The sequence below is a fragment of the Eurosta solidaginis genome, chromosome 1 (genome assembly GCF_040869045.1).
Source record: "Eurosta solidaginis isolate ZX-2024a chromosome 1, ASM4086904v1, whole genome shotgun sequence".
Taxonomy (NCBI): domain Eukaryota; kingdom Metazoa; phylum Arthropoda; class Insecta; order Diptera; family Tephritidae; genus Eurosta; species Eurosta solidaginis.
The window spans coordinates 41,761,417-41,780,665 of NC_090319.1; the positions used below are offsets into that span (position 1 = coordinate 41,761,417).

Below are 19,249 nucleotides of genomic sequence, written 5' to 3' on the forward strand. Positions count from 1 at the left end.
CACTAGTTAAATTAAATGGAATGTATCAAAATAGTTAAAGGAAATTGGTTATTTTAAGAAAGAACACATTTTTTTGTAAAAATTTGTGCTAAAATATGTATTTACCTTCTACCACAATATTCTCACTGTTAATACAACAACAACAACAACCACAATATTCTTTATTTTAAGTCGAAAAGTATATCATAAGCAACGGAAGAGATCTTCGCATATTTGATGCAGCCATCCAGAAATTGGGCAAGGATTTTTTAAGAAGGCTTAAATAGATTTTGGCATATGGCGAAAGGGGAACTCAACTCGACTTGGCCGCCAGAAAATTGCTTTGCAGAATAAATGCAGGCAACTCCGACGGATTTGTGATATCACGCCGGTCTTCTTCTTATGCTCCTCTCTTGATGTTGCTGTGGCACCAATTCATTACTCATTTCAGTGAATACCACATGAAATGCAATAATGTGCATTGTTTATAGCATATTTCTTAATTTAAAACAAATTGGCAACAATAATTAAACTTTACAATTTTTTAAACAAAATAAGAAATGCGCAACGAAATTTAAATTGACAAAACAGCTGACTTCGAAAATTCGAAATTCCTATTTCCCAATTATTCTTCTCCCTAGAAGAAAAGAATTGGAGGAATTTTTCCGCGGGAATAAAAAAATCCGCGAGAATATTTAGAATTGGTCTGATAATGTTGACGCAAATTACGTTGTGGAACATGGAAGTTCAAAGATTCAAGAATTATTGGAAATTCGATTATGCCCTTAACAATATCATAACATATTGTGGACATTACCCTTCTACATTCTAGGGATTGAAGGTTAATTAGCTTACACCTTGAAGAATAAGCAGGAAGGGGCTGGTCGAATTATAAATCAGATAAACAGTACTTCATAAAAGTTTTCTGAACACATTCAATCCTCATATTTTGAACCCCATAGTGAGGACTCCATATGATGGAAGCATACTCAAGCCTAGATCTAACGAACGCATTACACAACAGCTTCTTAGTATATGGATCCTTAAATTCGGAGCCATTTCTTTTAATAAATGCCAATAAGGCGTAAGCTTTGCGAATTATGAAATTTTGATGTTCAGTAAATGTGAATGATGAATCAAACACAACACCCAAATCCCTTATTTTACTTACCCCAACTATAGCTGTATCAGAAACAAGATAAGTTGAAGTCACTGTATTTCTTAATTTAGAATACGTAACGCTGTAACATTTATTGACATTGAGCGCGAGCTTATTTCTACAGCACCAAGCATTAAAATCATTGAGTTCAGTTTGAAGTATGGAAACATCAGACTCTTTTTTAATTTTCGAAAAGAGTTTTATTCAAACAGATAAAAAAAAAATACACTTTACTTTGAGGAATCATTCAAACCACATGAAAACCATGGAAGACTTCATTCAAATGATTTACGGAAATATATTACGTTCAAGTGATTTTAAAGAGCTTCGTTTAAAGGACTTCATACAGTCAGGTTCTTCAAGTCATACTAAAAAGATTTTAATAAAGTGACTACAAAAATTTAGTTTATTTAAATGACTTCAAGAAGAGATTTCATTCAAATGCAGTAAGGAACTTAGTTAATTATTGAGCTCAAGGCGGCAAGGATAAATAAAACACCATATATTTTGTGGTATTATAATTTATATAATTGGTCGATATTTCGGTTTCAATCTGAAACCATCATCAAGAACAAATGAATGTACTTGATATAAATACTAAATTATAATACCACGAAATATAATATACTTGCGGCCATGAGCTCAATAATTAACTAAGAAGTTAAAATATACTTATAAGGCTATTAACAAAACCCAAAAATGTAAGGAACTTAGTTCAAATCATATGTAAAGAATACTTCATTCAAGTAACTTCAAGAAGCTATTTAATTCACATTATTTAGGAAAAAGTTACATTCAGGGGATTAAAAACAGGGATTCTATTCAAGTGATTTCACTGAAAAATTTCTTCACATCACAACAAAAAAAAATTGACTTAATTCAAATGATTTCAATGGGAATATTCATTGAAATCTCATCAAAATAAAGTCCTCTAATATGAACTCAAAGATTTCTTTCAATTCGCTTCAAAATTAAAATTAATTCAAACTACCAAAAAAATTAAAAACTTAAGTCAATCGCAAATTTAAAGCTAAGTTTTGACTTCAAAACTTCAGAATAACTCTTCAGTTAATAAAACATTTTCGGTTTGTTTGTTTGGCTCTTTGCTATACTCTTCTTAGTTTCCAACAATGTTTTTTGTATTAGTTTTTTGTTTATTGGGAAAATATGCTTTTCATTCTCTTCATATCTGCACGATATCATAGAAGCAAGCAATTGCTGTCCATCAAAATATTAAAGATTGGCGTTACCGCACTTATAAAGTTTTGTATGTATGTGCGCTTTTGTGAATTTATGCACTTTGTCGAAATTACTCATTTCGATTCTATTGGCAATTGTCAAATGGATGTCTGCACAACTGTACGAGTTTGTAAAATATTTCCATTAATTCTTAAAAGTCTTAGTTTTAGTGTCATCACAAAGTAAGGTTACTGTTGATTTATGTTGAACTATCAAAACTTCGAACAGACACAACACTGTGAGCTAAGAAAGTTAAAATATTGAGGTTCAATTATTTAAAGTTTTTCATCTTGTACATAACATTTATCAAAAGGAAGCAGTTCTTAGCACAAATGCAAGAAAAATATATAAAGATTGTTTAAGCGCAAGAGCTCTAGCTCAATAGGAAAAAAACTATAACCATGCCTTTTTCCAAACCAGGTAGACGTTATCTGCAAGAACTTTGGTTTAGATCAGACATGGGTGCCATATTGCAAACTGATGTCGAACTACCTTCACATATATTCTTTCTCTCCATCAAATGATGGAATATAAGCTCCTTTCAAATCACATCAAAATTAATCTTCGTTCAAAATACTGGAAAAATATACTCAATCCAAATGACTTCAAAGATAGAGACTTCATTCAAATAACAATTAAAATGTACGTCCTTTAAATGAGTTTGAGTTGAGACTTCATTCAATAAATTTCAAGATAATTTAGATTTAACTTTTTTGTTTTCAAATCTTCTGAAGAAGACAAGAGGGCAGAGAAAAAAAGATGAGAACGCAAAACGAAATATCAACTGTTTGTTTTCGATAAAAATCGTTAACGTCGCGTTATCGAACTGCTATGTGCAGTGGATGAGTTATGGATTTCTTATCGACGGGTTGTAGGTTTTTTGATACTTAAAAGGAGTTGAAATTAAGCCGCAGAGGCAACTTTACGAGAAGCAATTGTTTTCGGGCTCGTAGATAAGAGCTTCGTCGAGTTTTTATCGAATCGATATTATCAAATTTTTAACGTCTTGTTATCGCCGAATCGTCGGCTTTTTATTGGTTTCTTATCGGCTTATTATAGCTGGGCAACAGTTTCAAATTGAAGTTTTATTTTTAATTGTTTCATAACAAATCGAAGAGTCGTTGATAAAAAGTCGATGGCTCTTTAAAAAAAATTGATGGATTCTCGATAGTAAACCCATATACATATATTCGATGCCGTGTCGACAACTTTTCGATAACAATTTGATAGCAATAACACGCCGATACAATACAGCTAGCAAATTGGTAGCACGTCGATAATAAATGGATAGCTTTTCGATATTCGGTAACGTTTTGGTAACATATCCATAATATTTCGATAACAAATTGAGCACACGTCGATGACAAACTAATAACACTGCGATAAGGAATAGATAACATTTCGTTGACAACTCGATAGTTTTTGCATAACATATCTATAAATTTACTATAAAGTATCGATCATTTGTCCATAATAAATTGAAATCTTTTTGATAGTAAATCCTTAAGTATTCGATGACATACCGTCAACTTTTCGATAGCAACTTGATAGCTTTTTGGAAGAAAATCAATAACACGCTGATACAATATCAATAGCAAATTGGTAACAAACACGCCGATAAAAATGGATACCTTTTCCATATCAAATCGGCAAATAAGTAACACTCCGATAGAAAATAGGTAACATTTCGATAACAAATCGATAGTGTTTGCATAAAATATCGATAACTTTACTATAAAATATAATATATAATAGACAGCCTTTCTACATCAAGTCGTTATCTTTATAAATCGAAAAGTTTTCGATAGCAAATTGCTATCAAGAAAACATGGATAATCATAAAAATCAACCACTTTTCGACAACAAGTTTTGTACCTTTTGCTAACACATCGATATCTTTTCGATGGTAAATTGGGAAGTTTTAGAAAACAAGCAGCTAAATGGTCCAAAAAAATTCGGAGGGCCAGTTACAACCTTTGCTATCGATAGCAAATTTATAAGACTTCGAGAACAGATTTATGATTCGCCTATACCTCGACAATAGCACACCTATAACAAAATGATAACTCGTCGATAAGAAATGGAAAACACCATCATAACACGTTGATAAAAACCCGATTACTTATCGATAACAAATTGTTTACACGTCTTGCCTTAATTTGCTGTCCGATTTCGCTCATACATTACGCCTACAATAAGCTACAAAGTAGTAACTAGACTTATGCTTACATTCTATGTTTCTCCATATAGCATACGACCTAAAAGGTCTACGATTATTCTTGCACGTACCGTGAGCAAAGACGTTTATTAACCTGGGTCGATTGTCGACAGGATTTGGGCTCAGGAAAAAAAGTTCCACTACGCATACCCAAAAAAAATAATTTTGGAGCCTGCAAAAAAAAAATGACGAAACGGTAAATTTTTCGACTAAAACACTCCCCAAAACCCAAAAAATATTTTTTTTCTTCAAAAAACTGTTGTAAAAATGTTGGCGATAACAGTTTTTTGAAAAAAATATTTTTTGGGTTTTGGGGAGTGTCCAAAAATTTACCTCTCGTCATTTTTTTTTGCAGGCTCGAAAATTATTTTTTTGGGTATGCGTAGTGGAACTTTTTTTCCTGAGCCCAAATCCTATCGAAAAATCAATGGCGCGAAATCGGTTAATAAATCAACCCAGTCTAATGTCTATACATTGAAAAGTGTTATTGGTGTTCACCGTTATGCTTTAGTAGTGATGATTGTTTAAACACACTTTTAATTTGTAAACAGCATAATCCAGCCTGAGGGTAACCCGCTTGTTGTGCAGTAAAGATGCGCACTTTGTATCCTGGGTAAGGAAACAAAGTCTTTTATCTTCGCAAAGTGATTTTTGCAACGTTAAAGGAAGGGGACTAGTTTAGTTGATGTTATCGCTGTATGTAGGTTTTTTTAGTCGTTAGGGCAGCGCTTATGGCGTTGTTAAAGTTTTAATTAACCATACCAGACAGCTAAAATTGCTAACTACTGAGCTAAATTCAACTTTTTACGATGTAGAATAATTGAATGTAAGTGCAGTGGTAATTCTTGGTAAATGATGAATATAAAATTTCAGGGTATCATATTAGTACTTGAACATACTCACGCTCCATTAAATCGCAGTGAAACAGTTTAATACAAATTGCAGATAATTATGTTAATATTATTATTAAATCAAGTAAGGAAGGTTAAGTTCGGGTGTAACCGAACATTACATACTCAGTTGAGAGCTATGGTGACAACATAAGGCAAAATAACCATGTAGGAAAATGAACCGAGAGTAACCCTGGAATGTGTTTGTATGACATGTGTATCAAATGGAAGGTATTAAAGAGTATTTTAAGAGGAAGTGGACCATAGTTCTATAGGTGGACGCCATTTAGGGATATCGCCATAAAGGTGGATCAGGGTTGACTCTAGAATTTGTTTGTACGATATGGGTATCAAATGAAAGGTGTTAATGAGTATTTTAAAAGTGAGTAATCCTTAGTTCCATAGGGGGTTGCCGTTTCGAGATATCGCTATAAAGGTGGACCAGGCGTGACTCTAGAATGTGTTTGTACGATATGGGTATCAAATGAAAGGTGTTAATGAGTATTTTAAAAGGGCGTGGGGCTTAGTTCTATAGGTGGACGCCTTTTCGAGATATCGCCATAAAGGTGGACCAGGGGTGACTCTAGAATGTGTTTGTACGATATGGGTATTTAACTAAAAGTATTAATGAGGGTTTTAAAAGGGAGTGGTGGTAGTTGTATAGGTGGAGGCGTTTTCCAGATATCGACCAAAATGTGGACCAGGGTGACCCAGAACATCATCTGTTGGATACCGCTAATTTATTTATATATATAATACCACGAACAGTATTCCTGCCAAGATTTCAGGGGTTTTTTAATTCGCCCTGCATAACTTTTTTATTTTCTTCTACTTAATATGGTAGTGTCACACCTATTTTACAAAGCTTTTTTCTAAGGTTATATTTTGCGTCAATAAACCAATCCAATTACCATGTTTCATTCCTTTTTTCGTATTTGGTATAGAATTATGTCATTTTTTTCATTTTTCGTAATTTTCGATATTGAAAAAGTTGGCGTGGTCATAGTCGGACTTCGGTAATTTTTTACACTAATAAAAAGTGATTTCAGATAAGTACGTGAACTGAGTTTAGTAAAGATATATTGACTTTTGCTGAAGTTATCGTGTTAGCGGCCGAGCGGAAGGACAGACGGTCGACTGTGTATAAAAACTGGGTGTGGCTTCAAACCGAATTCGCTCTTTTTCACACAAATAAATTATCGTCCTAGAATCTAAGCCCCTACCAAACTTCACAAGGATTGGTAAATTTTTGTTCGACTTATGGCATCAAAAGTATCCTAGACAATTTAAATGAAAAAGGGCGGAGCCACGCCCATTTTGAAATTTTCTTTTATTTTTGTATTTTGTTGCACCATATCATTACTGGAGTTGAGTGTTGACATAATTTACTTATATACTGTAAAGATATTAATTTTTTATACTCAGTTGAGCAGAGCTCACAGAGTATATTAATTTTGATTGGATAACGGTTGGTTGTACAGGTATAAAGGAAGCGAGATAGATATAGACTTCCATATATCAAAATCATCAGTATCGAAAAAAAATTCGATTGAGCCATGTCCGTCCGTCCGTCCGTCCGTCCGTCCGTCCGCTAACACGATAACTTGAGTAAATTTTCAGGTATCTTGATGAAATTTGGTATGTAGGTTCCTGGGCACTTATCTCAGATCGCTATTTAAAATGAACGATATCGGACTATAACCACGCCCACTTTTTCGATATCGAAAAAGTGCGATAATTCTTTACCAAATATGGATTAAGCGATAAAACTTGGTAGGTGAGTTGAACTTATGACGCAGAATAGAAAACTAGTAAAATTTTGGACAAAGGGCGTGGCACCGCCCACTTTTAAAAGAAGGTAATTTAGAAGTTTTGAAAGCTGTAATTTGGCAGTCGTTGAAGATATCATGATCAAATTTGGCAGGAACGTATTACTATATGTCTGCTTAATAAAAATTAGCAAAATCGGAGAACGACCACGCCCACTTTTTAAAAAAAATTTTTTTTAAATTCAAATTTTAAAAGAAAAGTTAATATCTTTACAGTATATAAGTAAATTATGTCAAAATTCAACTCCAACAACAAAATACAAAACTAAAAGAAAATTTCAAAATGGGCGTGGCTCCGCCCCTTTTCATTTAATTTGTCTAGGATACTTTTAATGCCATAATTCGAACAAAAATTTACCAATCCTTGTGAAATTTGGTGGAGGCTTAGATTCTAGGACTATAACTGTTTTCTGTGAAAAAGGGCGAAATCGGTTGAAGCCACGACCAGTTTTTATACACAGTCGACCGTCTGTCCTACCGCTCGGCCGTTAGCACGATAACTTGAGCAAAAATCGATATATCTTTACTAAACTCAGTTAACGTACTTATCTGAACTCACTTTGTATTGGCGTAAACAATGGCTGAAATCCGCCTATGAACACGCCCACTTTTTCGATATCGAAAATTACGAAAAATGAAAAAAATGCCATAATTATATACCAAATACGAAAAAATGGGATGAAACATGGTAATTGTATTGGTCTATTGACGCAAAATATAACTTTAGAAAAAAACTTGGTAAAATGGGTGTGACACCTACCAATTAAGTAGAAGAAAATGAAAAAGTTTTGCAGGCCGAAATCAAAATCCCTTGGAATCTTGGAAGGAATATTGTTCGTGGTATTACATATATAACTAAATTAGCGGTACCCGACAGATGATGTTCTGGATCACCCTTATCCACATTTTGGTCGATATCTCGAAAACTACTTCACATACACAACTATCACCACTCCCTCTTAAAACCCTCATTAATACCATTAATTTGATACCCATATCGTACAAACACATTCTGGAGTCACCCCTGGTCCACGTTTATGGCGATATCTCGAAAACGCGTCCACATATAGAACTAAGGCCCACTCCTTTTTAAAATACTCATTAACACCTTTCATTTGATGCCCATATCGTACAAAAAAATTCTAGAGTCACTCCTGGCCCACCGTTATGGCGATATTTCGAAAAAGCGTCCACCTATAGAGCTAAGGCCCACGCCCTTTTAAAATACTCATTAACACCTTTCATTTGATACCCATATCGTACAAACAAATTCTAGAGTCACCCCTGGTCCACGTTTATGGCGATATCTCGAAAAGGCGTTCACACATAGAACTAAGGCCCACTCCTTTTAAAATACTAATTAACACCTTTTATTTGATGCCCATATCGTACAAACAAATTCTAGAGTCGTTCCTGGTCCACCTTTATGGCGATATTTCGTAAAGGCGTCCACCTATAGAACTAAGGCACACGCCCTTTTAAAATACTCATTAACACCTTTCATTTGATACCCATATTGTACAAACGCATTCTAGAGTCACCCCTGGTCAACCTTTATAGCGATATCTCGAAAAGGCGTCCACCTATAGAACTAAGGCCCACGCCCTTTTAAAATACTCATTAACACCTTTCATTTGATACCCATATCGTACAAACAAATTCTAGAGTCACGCCTGGTCCACCGTTATGGCGATATCTCGAAAAGGCGTCCACATATAGAACTAAGGCCCACTCCTTTTTAAAATACTCATTAACACCTTTCATTTGATGCCCATATCGTACAAAAAAATTCTAGAGTCACTCCTGGCCCACCTTTATGGCGATATTTCGAAAAAGCGTCCACCTATAGAACTAAGGCACACGCCCTTTTAAAATACTCATTAACACCTTTCATTTGATACCCATATTGTACAAACGCATTCTAGAGTCACCCCTGGTCAACCTTTATAGCGATATCTCGAAAAGGCGTCCACCTATAGAACTAAGGCCCACGCCCTTTTAAAATACTCATTAACACCTTTCATTTGATACCCATATCGTACAAACAAATTCTAGAGTCACGCCTGGTCCACCGTTATGGCGATATCTCGAAAAGGCGTCCCCACATAGAACTAAGGCCCACTCCTTTTTAAAATACTCATTAACACCTTTCATTTGATACCCATATCGTACAAACAAATTCTAGAGTCACCCCTGGTCCACGTTTATGGCGATATCTCGAAAAGGCGTTCACACATAGAACTAAGGCCCACTCCTTTTTAAAATACTAATTAACACCTTTCATTTGATACCCATATAGTACTAACAAATTCTATAGTCACCCCTGGTCCACCTTTATGGCGATATCTCGAAAAGGCGTCCACACATAGAACTAAGGCCCACTCCTTTTTAAAATACTCATTAACACCTTTCATTTGATACCCATATCGTACAAACAAATTCTAGAGTCGCCCCTGGTCCACCTTTATGGCGATATTTCGAAAAGGTGTCCACCTGTAGAACTAAGGCCCACACCCTCTTAAAATACTCATTAAAACCTTTTATTTGATGGCCATATCGTACAAACAAATTGTAGAGTCACCCCTGGTCCACGTTTATGGCGATATCTCGAAAAGGCGTCCACCTATAGAACTAAGGCCCACGCCCTCTTAAAATACTCATTAACACCTTTCATTTGATACCCATATCGTACAAACAAATTCTAGAGTCACGCCTGGTCCACCGTTATGGCGATATCTCGAAAAGGCGTCCACCTATAGAACTAAGGCCCACGCCCTTTTAAAATACTCATTAACACCTTTCATTTGATACCCATATTGTAAAAACGCATTCTAGAGTCACCCCTGGTCCACTTTTATAACGATATTCCGAAAAGGCGTCCACCTATAGAACTAAGGACCATGCCCTTTTAAAATACTCATTAACACCTTTCATTTGATACCCATATTGTACAAACGCATTCTAGAGTCAACCCTGGTCCACTTTTATAACGATATTCCGAAAAGGCGTCCACCAATGGAACTAGGGCCCACTCCCTTTCAAAATACTCATTAACACCTTTCATTTGATTCCCATATAGTACTAACAAATTCTATAGTCACCCCTGGTCCATCTTTATGGCGATATCTCGAAAAGGCGTCCACATATAGTACTAAGGCCCACGCCCTCTTAAAATACTCATTAACACCTTTCATTTGATACCCATATTGTACAAACGCATTCTAGAGTCAACCCTGCTCCACTTTTATAACGATATTCCGAATAGGCGTCCACCTATAGAACTTAGGCCCACGCCCTTTTAAAATACTCATTAATACCTTTCATTTGATACCCATATCGTACAAACAAATTCTAGAGTCAGGCCTGGTCCACCTTTATGGCGATATCCCTAAATGGCGTCCATCTATAGAACTATGGCCCACTTCCTCTTAAAATACTTTTTAATACCTTCCATTTGATACACATGTCATACAAACACATTCCAGGGTTACCCTAGGTTCCTTTTACAACATGGTGATTTTCCCTTACTTTGTCTCCACAGCTCTCAACTGAGTATGTAATGTTCGGTTACACCCGAACTTAGCCTTCCTTACTTGTTTTTTTAAATTTTACTTAAAAAAATGTTTTTTAAGTGGGCGTGGTCGTTCTTCGATTTTGCTAATTTTTATTAGGAATATATATAATAATAGGAGTAACGCTCCTGCCAAATTTCATCATGATATCTGCAACCACTGCCACATTACAGCTTGCAAAACTTTTAAATTACCTTCTTTTAAAGGTGGGCGGTGCCACGCCCGCTGTCCAAAATTTTACTAATTTTCTAATCTGCATCATAAGTTCAACTCACCTACCAAGTTTCATGACTTTGTCCCTCTTTGGTAACGAATTATCGCACTTTTTCGGTTTTTCGAAATTTTCGATATCGAAAAAGTGGGCGTGGTTATAGTCCGATATCGTTCATTTTAAACAACGATCTGACAAGAGTGCTCAGAAACCTACATACAAAATTTCATCCAGATACCTCAAAATTTACTCAAGTTATCCTGTTAACGGACGGACATGGCTCAATCAAATTTTTTTTCGATCCTGATGATTTTGATATATGGAAGTCTATATCTATCTCGATTCCTTTATACCTGTACAACCAACCGTTACCCAATCAAAGTTAATATACTCTGTGAGCTCTGCTCAACTGAGTATAATAAAGACAAAGTATATTATGTGTGGAAAATGTGTGTTAGCTTAGTTATCCTCCTTCTCTTTCATACCTAAGTGTTCCAATTATCGTAAGTTTCCCAATTATCGTAAGTTTCCCAATTATCGTAACAGAAGCCAAGCTGCGTACGGACTTTAACATTTTAAAAGCGCTAATTCGCGCTTGACAAATGGTCGAGTGCGCGGGTTTGATGAGACCTCACTTACCATCTCAAATATTTTGTTCGAGCAGACAGTTTTCTCCCATCCTTCACTAAGCCCTACGTACAGATATATATACAAAATGTTTTCGTGCTGCATCAAGGAATTTAAATTTGGGTTTTATTCTGCGCGATTTTATACCAAATTTTCACTAAGCTTTTAGATAAATAAGTTCTTCTTATCTCAGATAGGACCACACTGGGCCAGTTTCTTATACGATTTTTCACTAAACGCGACTGAAATATAGAAAAGCCGTCCTAAAATCTCTTTTCATTCGACTAAACAAAAATATAATGAAAACAACAAAATTCAACTGTAATTTAACAGTTGTTGTTATTTGAATAAGTGGAGTTCTGAAACAAAATAATTGACCTAATAGCCAGGAGAATAGGAGAAAAAGAGTTGACTTAAGGACCATTTCGGAAACAGGATAGTCACATTGTCAGTATCTATGAGATTATGGCCCTTTTAAATTTGACTTTATGGCCACTTAAATTGGTAAACAGGCCAATTGATATTATGGCCGTTGACTTTATGCCAGCCTATATTTACTTTCACCAACCCACCCATTATTTTTGGTTCAAGTAAATAATTTTCCTCCACCTTGACTTATGTCAGCAAATCACTATTCTCTGTTACTCCATGCACCGACGGACAATGCACCATTCACTTTAAACTATCAACCATTCATCTTCAACGACGTGCCAACCACCTGTACACTGTTCACCAGGTTTGGCGTTATATATACAGGTAACTTGGGAACCAATTCCTGTGAAGTGACAACACACATACTTAGAAGAGAGCGACAGTATAAGTCGCATTGTGACCGCCTTATTATCGCTCAGTCATCGGATTTCTATTGGCTTCTATTACACTCGTTATCGACGAGACAGTTTTATCGGTATCTATTTCATAACAAACTAACGAGTCGTCGATAACAAATTGATAATACGACCGCTAAGAAATAGAAAAGTTTTTAATATCTAATCAATACCTATTTGATAACAAATCGAAAGCTTTTTGAAAACATATCGATAAATTTTCGATACATTAATAAAACTTTCAGATAAATAATCGATTACTTTTCGATAGCATACTGATATTTTTTTGATAATAAATCAATAACTTTTCGATAAAAAATCGATAATTTTTTGATAACATATGGATACTTTTCGATAGATAATCTATAAGAATATTTAAGAATTCATGAGCTTAACACCGGCTTATAATAATTGAAATTCAATTATTATGTTTTTCTAAGAGAAACTGAAAAGAAAGAAACATTTACTGGCATATTGCGATGGACCCATTTCGTGTTAAGCTCATGAATTCTTAAATATAAGTATAAACTGAACACACCATTAAACAAACATACATAGATAATCTATAAGTTTTTGATAATAAATCGATAACTCTTGGATAAAAGATCAATAAAAGACCGATAACTCGTAGATATATAGCAGTGACTCACTGATAACCATTGATAGTTTATACAACTTTAATAACAAATTGATAGCTCGTATTTGCTTGTAAATGAACCTTGTACAATAATCCGATAAATCCTCGGCAGGAAATTGGTCACATGCTCGAAAAAAATCAGTAAATAGTGGTAACTCACTGACAAACATTGTTACCGGTAGGAAATCTCTAACACTTGGTTAACAAATAGATAGCTCGTATCTATCATGTCAATGATCTATGCACAACAAACCGATAACTCCTCGGCAGGAAATTGATACAACGTTTATAATACATCAATAAGAAACGGATAACTTATCGACAACTAGCTGTTTACACTTCTATAAAAAACTGATAGTACAACGTCGGTTTCGGTTCCAGATTCATTTTGGACTTCCAATATTTCACTTCCTCTATTTTCCTTTTCTTTTTTCTCGCTCCGTTCCATTTCTTTCCTTAGTTCCTTTTTTTCTTTGTAATGACTGCACACAAGCTTGCATTCTGGACTATCAAATCATAAAGAATGGGATTTTTTCCTGCTTGCGGTCATTTAGCAAAAAAGTTACACTTCATTTTTATTTATAAATATATTTGCTAACATGTAATTATTTTTAGTTAGATTTCTTTATATAAATTTTCACTCGCTTGTTTTTGCAGGATGAAATTGAGTGCCATTGTGAAGGAGAGGCGTTAATGCGCGTACCACAAACTCTCACAGTGCCAGTGCAAAGGCTTAGCATCTCGTCGGCGGGTTTGCCGCGCGTACGTACAACTGGCCTGAAAAAATATGCTGGTTCTTTGCAGGATTTGTAAGTTGAGAAATTTTAGCCAAAGAAACAAGGACAATTGTTTATACAACTAACAAATTTTTTTCTATTTATATTTAAAACTCGTTTAGTGTGCTAACAGATTTGCAGCATTTGGAATGCATTGAGGATGGAGCCTTTGATGGTCTCAAGTTATTACGTACAATGTAAGTAATAGAAAATTGTCATTTGTCAAACGCTGATTGCTCAAATGCACCACAATTTATTTATATGGTGCTCATAAGAGTTTGCCAACTATATCAAGTGTCGGCAAAAATGTTGTGTGGATGTATTAGTGAGAGCGCTTTGATCGCACGAACCAATTAATTCACTCATCATTCTCTTGTTAGATTGCAACGGCTAAGAACGCAATAAATAATAAATTATTGATGCGCACAATGGCAAGCGAATATTTTATGTTAAATTCCACTTGCATATACAAATAGATTCCTATAATTTTCCTAATAAATACATACGTTTTTTACTATTACTATTAATATTTACGAATTTAAGACTGACACCTGATTGTTCTAGAAATAAATGGGCAACAAAACTATATATCACTAAAAAATTAAGAATTTTGATGAAAATTCGCCGAATTTTCGAGAATTTTTAGTATTATTTTCAAATAAAATTTACAGTTTCTCTATTAGATCCTGTTGCTTTTTTTCATATTAAATTAATTCATTTTAATAAAATGTATTTACGTAAATACGTGCATATATTTTTCGCTGCGCAACTAGCGATACCAACACTCGATGTTGACACGCAATTGCTCATTGCCACTGATGACCTGATACGAAACATTTATTCTCTCTCAATTAGTTTCCAGGAATGGGTCTTGAAGTTCATTCGATTGTAAACAAAAGTTCATTCGTTTCCAAGAAGGGGCTTGAAGTTCATTCGATTGTAAACAAAAGTTCATTCGTTTCCAAGAATGGGTCTTGAACATCAGATGGCTATAGAGTTGCCTAAACTACCCAAAAAAAAAAACTCCAAGAAATCCGTTCGGTTTCATTATTTTCAAAAAAATCAGCAAGTAAGGTGATAAAAACTTATTAAAATGTATAAAAAACGCAAAGTTTTGTAGAAATGTTTTGTGGTAGATAAGTGAAAAAATACGAAATAATATATTTCGATTGCGTTGCTTTGCTTTGTTGCGCTGGCACCGACATAAGATAACAATGAACGGCTAGCACCTTTTTCACTTTGATGCGACCAAAATATTTATGGAAATACATATGTACATCCACATACAATAAAAACGCAAAAAATTTATAAGAAATTACGAAATTAGATCACTTGGTGAAGTATCTGCGTTGTCGTCCGCAAAAGGCTATTAGATAAACATGTTGCGTTAACCTATAAGTATACCTACAATTTATCTCAGCTGTCAAAAATGGAATGTCGCAACCCTCCACAAAAACATGGCCTTTATGCATCCATTTACATCAATGCGAAGACTAACAAGCTGACTTTTTCACCAATCGAAAGCTGCTACCAAAACCCGTTTCGTGAGCAGCCCTTAGGTGAAAGGTGATGTCACTGATAAATTTTCCACGGGTGAAAAATAGTTATTTTTTCTTCGGATTTGTAATCCTGACAAAAATTCGAGTTTTTTGATATCCCATTTGACAATCTTGAGTAAGTTTTCGGTGAAAATTATAAATTAAACCTTTACCATGTAAAATGCCCCAAAGTTATTCTGAAATGCCCAAATTTTATTTTGAGCATGATGGTATCTATGGCCAATATTATAAAAAATGCACATTTTCACGCGCTCTCAGAGAGCGAGAAATTTCATATCATGCCATCAGTGCTCATTGCAGACTGAACCATTCACTAAACAAAGAGCGCAGGCTATCTGTGTGAGTTGCTCACCATCATAAGATGTATGAAACGCCGATGTCTGAACTATATTCTTTAATAATTGTCTTCCGAAAATTTTTAAAATTTTTTCGCTGAATTTTCTTTAATAATTTACTTTGGTTTTAATTTCAAGAGGCAAGGGGGGCAAATTGACCACTGTGAATTGTGGCAGCTCAAATATAAAAATGTTTCCGTTACTGCTCAGAAAATTTTACATTCAAATAAAAAACAAGTTGCATTTTTTCTTTTACAGTTTTCACTGAATATCATTTAGTCTCTGTTACTTTCAGTTACATTTCCCATGCTCCGAAGTTGACGTTCCTGTCTCGTGATGTTTTTGCTGGCATTTCGGAAACAATAAAAACAATGTAAGTATATATAATTATTTACAAATATGGATTAACCCTAATTGCTTCGTCCACATTCTCAGCGGTAACAGCTGATACCCACAAGTTTTTGTTACAAGTCGCAGATGTGATATGGATCTTATATTAAAGCGTTATCGGTGAGTTGTCGATAACAAATTAGCAACACTCGGTTTAAAAGGCGATACAGTTTTGATATCAAGCCGATTACATTTAGTAAGAAATAAATAACTTCTCGACAACATTTCGATAACAAATCGATACATTTCCGATAGTTAATCAACAACTTTCAGATAAGGAAAAGTCAGTAACTCATTTGTAATCGTTTTTATCGATAGCAACTTCATAATACTTCGATAACATACCGATAGTTGGCCTGTTCCTGGGCGATAACATGTGTACCCAAAGCAAATCGGTAACTCGACAAACTCGATTTTTAAACACCGAATACTTTTTCAGAACCCGCTACTTATCCAGAGCTGGGTAATTTTTACGAACTGGGTATTTTTTTAGTTTCGGGTACTTCTGAAACGGGGTATATTTTCGGGACTGGGTCGTTTTTCTTATTCGTGTACTTTCTTATAACAGGGTAGTTTCTCGAACCAGGTAATTTTTAGGGCGGTGTACTAATTTATAATCTGGTACTTTTTCAGAACCGGATAGTTTTTTTTTTTTTATCTGGGCGCCTTTCATTAACTTAGTACATTATAGAACCGCGCACTTCTTCAAAGTGCTTTTAAAAAGGCCGGGCACTTTTAAACAACAAGTACATTTGCAGAACTGGACACTTTTTTGTAACTGAGTAATTTGTGGGAAACGGTTGTTTTTTTGAAACCGGATGGTTTTCCTATCCGTGTAATTTCTTATAACAGAGTAGCTTTTCGGATCCGAGTACTTATTAGGGTCGGGTACTAATTTATAGCCTGGTCCTTATTCAGAACCGGATACTTAGTTTTAGGGATTTGAGTGCCTTTTATAAACTTGGTACATCTAGAGCCGCGTACTTCTTCAGAGCTGGGTACGTTTAGAACTGTAGAACTTTTCGTATCCGGTTACTTCTTAAGATCCGACTAACTTTGCCGCTCCGAGAGCCCTTGTTTTTGAACCATGTAAATTTTCGGGTCCGGCTGCTTTTTAGAACCGGATAATTTTTAGTAGATATTTGCTTTTATCAATACCTTGACTAGACAGCATATTTATCTAACTACGCACTCAAACAATCCAGTATTGCAAAAGTTGTTAAACTAACTAAAGGTGTCCATGGCGTCTACGTAAGTTTCTAATTTTTGCGGCATCAAGGTTAAAGATTATGGCTTTTTGCTGCAGCGACGCAAGTTTGCTTTAATTTTATGCACATTGTATCACAAGATAGTTTTAAATTAGTTTTTTTATTCTCTTGATCTATCAAAGCTCCCTTAAAAAACTGCTTTTGAAGGGAAAACGAATAAATGCATAACTGGATAAGTTGCAAACATTTTTTTTTCTTCAATAAACTTTTATTGCTATCAAAAATTTCATATCACACCTGACCTGTGCAATTAAAATTGTTATAGAAATGTAAATTGAATTGTAGGCGTGACACACACACACAACAAAACACACAAGAAATTACTGAATTCAAAATTCAACTTGACTCTCGAGCAAAAAAATTTAACTTTGATTTGCGTGGTTTTGCACGTCAGCTACACAAATACACACTTGCACGTGTGTATGACTATTTCAATCTGTGCCCCACACTTCGAGAACTATGTTTGCATTTCTATGACCAATGCTCAGCACAGATATCTAATAGTAAACTAGTCAATAGACTTTACACTTGAACGTAAATACATACAAACATCCTACATATAGAAAATTTTTTTTACACGCAAGTGTTGTTTTTATGGAGAAATGCACTCGTACTCCCAGCCACGCATATTCATTGCACTCTTTAATTTGTTCAATTGGAAAGCCACTGCATACACACACATACATAAGCAGGTACCGAGCACAGGTACGGAGTAAGAGTGAAATGCTTGATTGGCAAAAATTCATGTTAAAGTGAAGTCCAGGAATAGTTTATATTTTTGTTTTTTAATTATAAATGTATTGTAAGCTCGGAACTTGCTTTGGAACGCTGCTATTCCTCTATTCACCACTTCTGGTTTGGAAAGTTGATTTTGGCTCCCGGTACCCATAAAATTTTTTTAGTACAAATTATTTTCCGCTGTTGGTTTTATAACCGAGTACCAATATGTTTAACAGTTTTGGACTATTCATCGGTACCTGTTCCGGACTATTTCTCGATACCATTATCATCCAGTTCTGGGATGTTAGGGGTAAGCGCTGTTTTAAAGTTCAAATTACCTTTCGCTGCCTGTTTTATTTTTAGTTCTACGTTCCTATCCGATATTAGTTTTTTTGTCGGTTCTGGGAAATTTTTCGGTAGCGGGTCTGGGTTATTTTTCTAGTTCTAGTTTTTTCCGGGCTTTCCCTTTTTTGGTATTTCCGGTATCGGCTCAAATTTGGGTACAAGTTCACTTTTATTATCCGGTTTAATATCCGAATATGATTTTCTTATCTGGTTTCGTTTTTTTTTTTTCTGATTTTATTTTCATGACTATATTTCCAGCAACGGTTTCGTTATTGGTTACGTTTTCTTCGGTAGCGGCTTTATTTAAATATACAATTTATTTTCCGTTTTGTTTTTCTAGTTTCATTTCCCGCTCCGGTTTAATTCAAAATCTAGTTATATTTTCAGCTTTCGTTTTTTTGAACCGGTAAAATTCATATTTTGTTTCTTACCCGGTCTAGTTTTGTTTTCAGATCCAAGTTTATTTCCAGTACCTATTTTATTTCCGTATTGTGATACGGTTCTATTTTTGGATACAGCTTCATTTCCAGATCAAGATTCATTTACATATCCGATTTTCCTTAAAGAAACATTTCGTTTGTAGCTGAGGTTTTATTTTTATATCCGCTTATTGCCAAATCCTCTTTTATTTTAATAGCCCTTTTCATGTTTTGATCAAGTTTCATTTC

At 34.8% G+C, this 19,249-nt stretch overlaps 1 protein-coding gene across 3 annotated transcripts in view; it reads left to right on the forward strand.

The window, feature by feature from the left end:
- Positions 1 to 19,249, forward strand: part of Lgr1 (Leucine-rich repeat-containing G protein-coupled receptor 1) — a 113,288-nt gene that overhangs the window by 48,795 nt on the left and 45,244 nt on the right. For all 3 annotated transcript variants that reach the window (XM_067787904.1, XM_067787921.1, XM_067787911.1), the window contains exons 3-5: positions 13,846 to 13,997; positions 14,087 to 14,161; positions 16,154 to 16,231. In XM_067787904.1, coding sequence (XP_067644005.1) covers positions 13,846 to 13,997; positions 14,087 to 14,161; positions 16,154 to 16,231 — 305 coding nt within the window. The remainder of the gene's footprint in view (positions 1 to 13,845; positions 13,998 to 14,086; positions 14,162 to 16,153; positions 16,232 to 19,249) is intronic.